This window comes from Nicotiana attenuata, chromosome 7 (assembly GCF_001879085.1).
Source record: "Nicotiana attenuata strain UT chromosome 7, NIATTr2, whole genome shotgun sequence".
Lineage (NCBI taxonomy): Eukaryota > Viridiplantae > Streptophyta > Magnoliopsida > Solanales > Solanaceae > Nicotiana > Nicotiana attenuata.
In genome coordinates, this window is record NC_031995.1 from 13,309,647 (window position 1) to 13,313,829 (window position 4,183).

At 35.8% G+C, this 4,183-nt stretch overlaps 1 protein-coding gene across 2 annotated transcripts; it reads left to right on the forward strand.

Annotated features, from left to right (window-relative positions):
* On the forward strand, nucleotides 1,130-3,017 carry LOC109228712 (ferredoxin, root R-B1-like). 2 transcript variants are annotated; one of them, XM_019393884.1, is made up of 2 exons: nucleotides 1,130-1,305; nucleotides 2,371-3,017. In XM_019393884.1, the coding sequence occupies exon 2, from the start codon at nucleotides 2,377-2,379 to the stop codon at nucleotides 2,830-2,832; it is 456 nt and encodes a 151-aa protein (XP_019249429.1). In that variant the 5' UTR covers nucleotides 1,130-1,305; nucleotides 2,371-2,376; the 3' UTR covers nucleotides 2,833-3,017. The 2 variants fall into 2 exon arrangements, with proteins under 2 accessions (XP_019249429.1, XP_019249430.1); XM_019393885.1 differs by having other exon boundaries at nucleotides 1,162-1,310.

Genomic DNA, 4,183 nt, shown 5'->3' on the forward strand with positions numbered 1-4,183 from the left:
CTGAATAATGGGTCGTAGCAAATTATCAAAAAGATAGTAATCGGTGGAGACTTTGAAGACGTATAGATTAATTTTGGGATATTTACACAAATAGCAAAACCATATTTCCGTGGCCCATTGAAGACTTTTTTTCGGGAAATTTGCATCTATACCCGCTTTTTGTGTTACATTTTAACTTGTGCTCGCTTTGCAAAAAAAATTGCAAGCGTACCCGCTTTTTCACATAACTTCAGTACACGGGGCTGAACTAGCAAAGGCAATCACGCAAAACTTCAGCATTCTAGTAGCCGGGCCTAAAGTTCAGCTCTTGAGCTGAAGTTTTTGTGTTGTAACTGGGAAACTTCAGCTCTAGAGCTGAAGTTTTTGTGTTGTAATTGGCTACTTTTAACTTCCTCTCTGTAATGCACATAACACATGATACTCATCTTCACTGTTATGTTAGCTTTAAGCTTTATTAGTCTGCAACAGAACTAGACACTTAAGATATGGATTGCATCGCTAACAAAAGATTAACCAGAACTATAGCCAGTTATAGCAACTGAATCAGGATGGTTATCTACTATAGCAGTAAGTTCTTGCATAGCTAGCAAAACCAAAACACATGGACTGTTAACAACAGAAGCAGAAATGATCGAAAGCTCAAGAAATAAAGTGTGATCACAGCTTCATTTAAAGCTAGTGGAATATAGTTAGCAGGTATTTAAATAACAAAATATACGGATAGCAGCAGAAATCATCAAAATTACAAGAAATATAGTGTGGTCTCCGCTTCATACAAAGCTAGTGGAGTAAGTAACATGAGCAGACTGAAGTTTTCGACGCAAGACCAATAAAAAAAATAGGCTCTGCATTTTGTCTTTTGTTGAGAAGAAGAAAACGAAGGAGGAGAAGAAGGAGAAGAAAATGAGCTGAAGTTATTTAAGAAGCGGATACAAGTTAAAAGATTTTAAAAAAATGAGTATAAATTAAATGGAGGCGACCAAATAGAACGCTCCGTGCAACTTTTACCTTTTTCTCCGGTTCTGGCAGACAAATGGAATCAAAGAATTAGGCACGTTTGAGGGAAAGAGTACAAAAAAGTAGCAGGGGCAAATAAGTAACAACGCCCGTTGTAATTCGAATATAGTGGGAAAGAGAAACCCATGGGCGGTAGGTTTATTAGGGTATCATATTACTACTGTAATCTTCCTGGTATATATTGAAGCCTAACACACACACACACACTACATTTTCTTCCCAAAACACATAGCTCTCTTTGGAGTCTTCTTGAGCCTCTCCTTGATAACTCCGCTTAATCCTCAAACTGTAAGGTTTTTCTTTAACTTTAAGCACTGTTCTTTGTCCAAATTTACAAAAAAAGCTCTTTATTTATTTATTTATAATTTTTAACTTATGGGTTATGGTTCTGGGCTTGTGTGGTTCCTGTAATAAATGTTTCGTGTTATACTTTGCATATGAGTTCTGATAGTTGGGTTTGTCTTGTTCTTCTTTTGATTGTTGAAATTGTCAATTTTTCCTTTACATTTCCTGGTGAATTTATTTTGGTATATGATTAAAGGTTGGATCTTGAGTGCTAGCTGGATTTTGGGTGGTTTCAAACTTTTCGTAATTCTTCCGATTCTAAATTCAGTTTGATGCCTTTTTTGTTGATAAGCTTGATTTCATGTTTAAACAACATAACATGGAATTGTAACTCTTTGTGGTTTTTTTTTTCCTTTTCATATTGTGTGTCAGCTGCATCTTTGTTTCTTCTCTTTCATTCACAGCCATTGGCCCTCAAATGTTATTAAGGATGAACTTTACATTTATTAGAAAAGCTGCATATATCTTAATGTAAACTTAGTTTATTTTATGGAGCTTCGAGTGAAGAGCAGAATGCCACTCGCTTGCTTCTTCTCATAATGCTCCAAACATTTAAATGCCTTGTTATCTTGAAATGGACAATTCCGTATCCATTTCTTTCATTTTAGCACAGGGCATACATTATTGAATGTCATTGTTCTCTAATTTTTTAGGCTTGCAGATAGCAGGTCTATGTCAATCTATAGAGTTGTTAGTTAATAATTAGGTCTTCATATCGTAGTTCACTGTTATGTTAAACAAAACAGAAATGTCAACCCTAGCAATAACTTAGTTTTCCACTTTTCCCTGATATGCAACATGAATTAGTGAAGGTAATAAATCAAGTTTCATTTGTCTTATCTTGAATTTGGATTCAATAGTTAAATACTTTGATTTAAACAGCCCGCATTCTGCAGAGTGCATTGAACGAATTTGAGCATCAACAAGACATTATTTCTTGAACATTAGCACCTCTATCAATTCAATAATCTGTGTTCTAAGTAATTAAGCTGCTATCTTTTGTATCAGGTGAACATGTCAACTGCCAGACTTCCTGCCACCTGTGTGGTAAATATTGCTCCTCAGACCCAAAGAAAGAGCGTTTTTGTTAAGAGCCCATTGTCTCTAGGGTCTGCGAGGAGCATTTCTAAAGCCTTTGGATTGAAAGCAAGCTGTGCCTTTAGAGCATCAGCATCAGCAGTGTACAAGGTCAAGTTGGTTTGTCCGGATGGTGTAGAGCATGAATTCGAGGCACCATCGGATACTTACATCCTCGATGCAGCTGAGAATGCTGGAGTCGAACTCCCTTATTCTTGCAGGGCAGGTGCTTGCTCAACATGCGCTGGGAAGATTGTATCGGGATCTGTTGATCAATCTGATGGATCTTTTCTGGATGATAATCAAATAGAGGAAGGCTATTTGCTCACCTGTGTTTCTTACCCAACATCAGATTGTGTGATTCATACTCACAAGGAATCTGATCTTTACTAGTTATTTTTATGTCAAATAATGTGTATGGTCTTGCTTAAGGTGAAGCAGTTGGGAAATTGCTCCGTTCTTGAGAATGGTCAGCTGTAGAGTTCAATCAGGAACATATTGTGTTAAAATGATGTTTGTGTGATGAAACCTTGTTTTAGCTCTTATTGGTGATATATGTTTCAGTTTGCTTAACAATCTATCAGGTGTAGAGTTCAATCAGAAACACAAGGGTCGTCTATGAACCACAAGAACTTCATACACAAGCTCCAAATATTCATGCATTTCTAAAGAGGTTTCAGGTCAAGAAAGAAGGCAAATCAATAATCTAAAACGTTCTCAATAATACTACTTAAGCCAACGCAGTTGCACTTGCGCATGGCAACTAATAAAGTGTTTGCAGCAAGAATTAAACTTGAAGTGCATAATTCATGATCTAGATCAAGAGGGAATTCTAGAGATTGTAACCTCCTATTTTCTCTCAAGTCTTATTTTTCACAAACAAAAAATTACAATAGGACAATTTAAGCCTTCCTCTCTCAGATATCCAATGTATTTCGCCGAGGCGGACTCGGCTTTCCCATCCGATAACTCACTAAGAAGTTCAGCATCATCCATTTCAGCTACATAGTGCAGCCACTGGCGGACGGACCATCATATGCAGTTGTATGCAATGAAGTTTCTACCAAATCTTTCTGATAAATATAATGTTTCTTTCTCGACAACTCTGTAGAAAGCATCAATTTCCCCCCTGCTCCAGCTGTCTCTTCTTCCATTTCTTAACCAATAACAATTACTATGTCTCAATCCCAAACAAGTTAGTCCATGGTATGAGTATTAAACTTCAGAGCAAGTGGTCATTTTTGAACTGCTCGTTGATCTAATTTTAAAAAAGACTCCCTCCTTTTCAGTTTGTGTTTTAACTTGTTTTTAGTTTGTTTCAAAAATAATATTGTCACATTTCATTATCTAGTAAGTTTTTAATTTAATTTCAATATTCTTTTCTATCCCTAGTGACACTCCCTTACAGGAATAAAATAACATCTTTAAAATCCCAATATTCAAAGAGTATTTTGATATGTTATAGTACATAACTTAGTTTAAGAATTAAGACCATGGGGTTTTCAAAAGTGACTAACTTCTGATACAATGCCACAAAAGTGAATACTTGTGCAAATCACCTATCCAACACCACAATAAAAAAGACTTCTTTGACATTGAGCTAGCGCATAAAGGGCCATGAATTTAATGTTACAATTATAGATAGAGAATTTTCTACTAATCGTTTTATAGTAAACAAAATAGAAATGTAAAGCATATAGTTGAAGTACTATAGTATGTACTGGTACTGATTGAGTACCTTTTT

What these genes read in the sequence shown, in the direction of transcription:
- LOC109228712 (XM_019393884.1), top strand. Translation starts at nt 2,377, where the DNA reads ATGTCAACTGCCAGACTTCCTGCCACCTGTGTGGTAAATATTGCTCCT.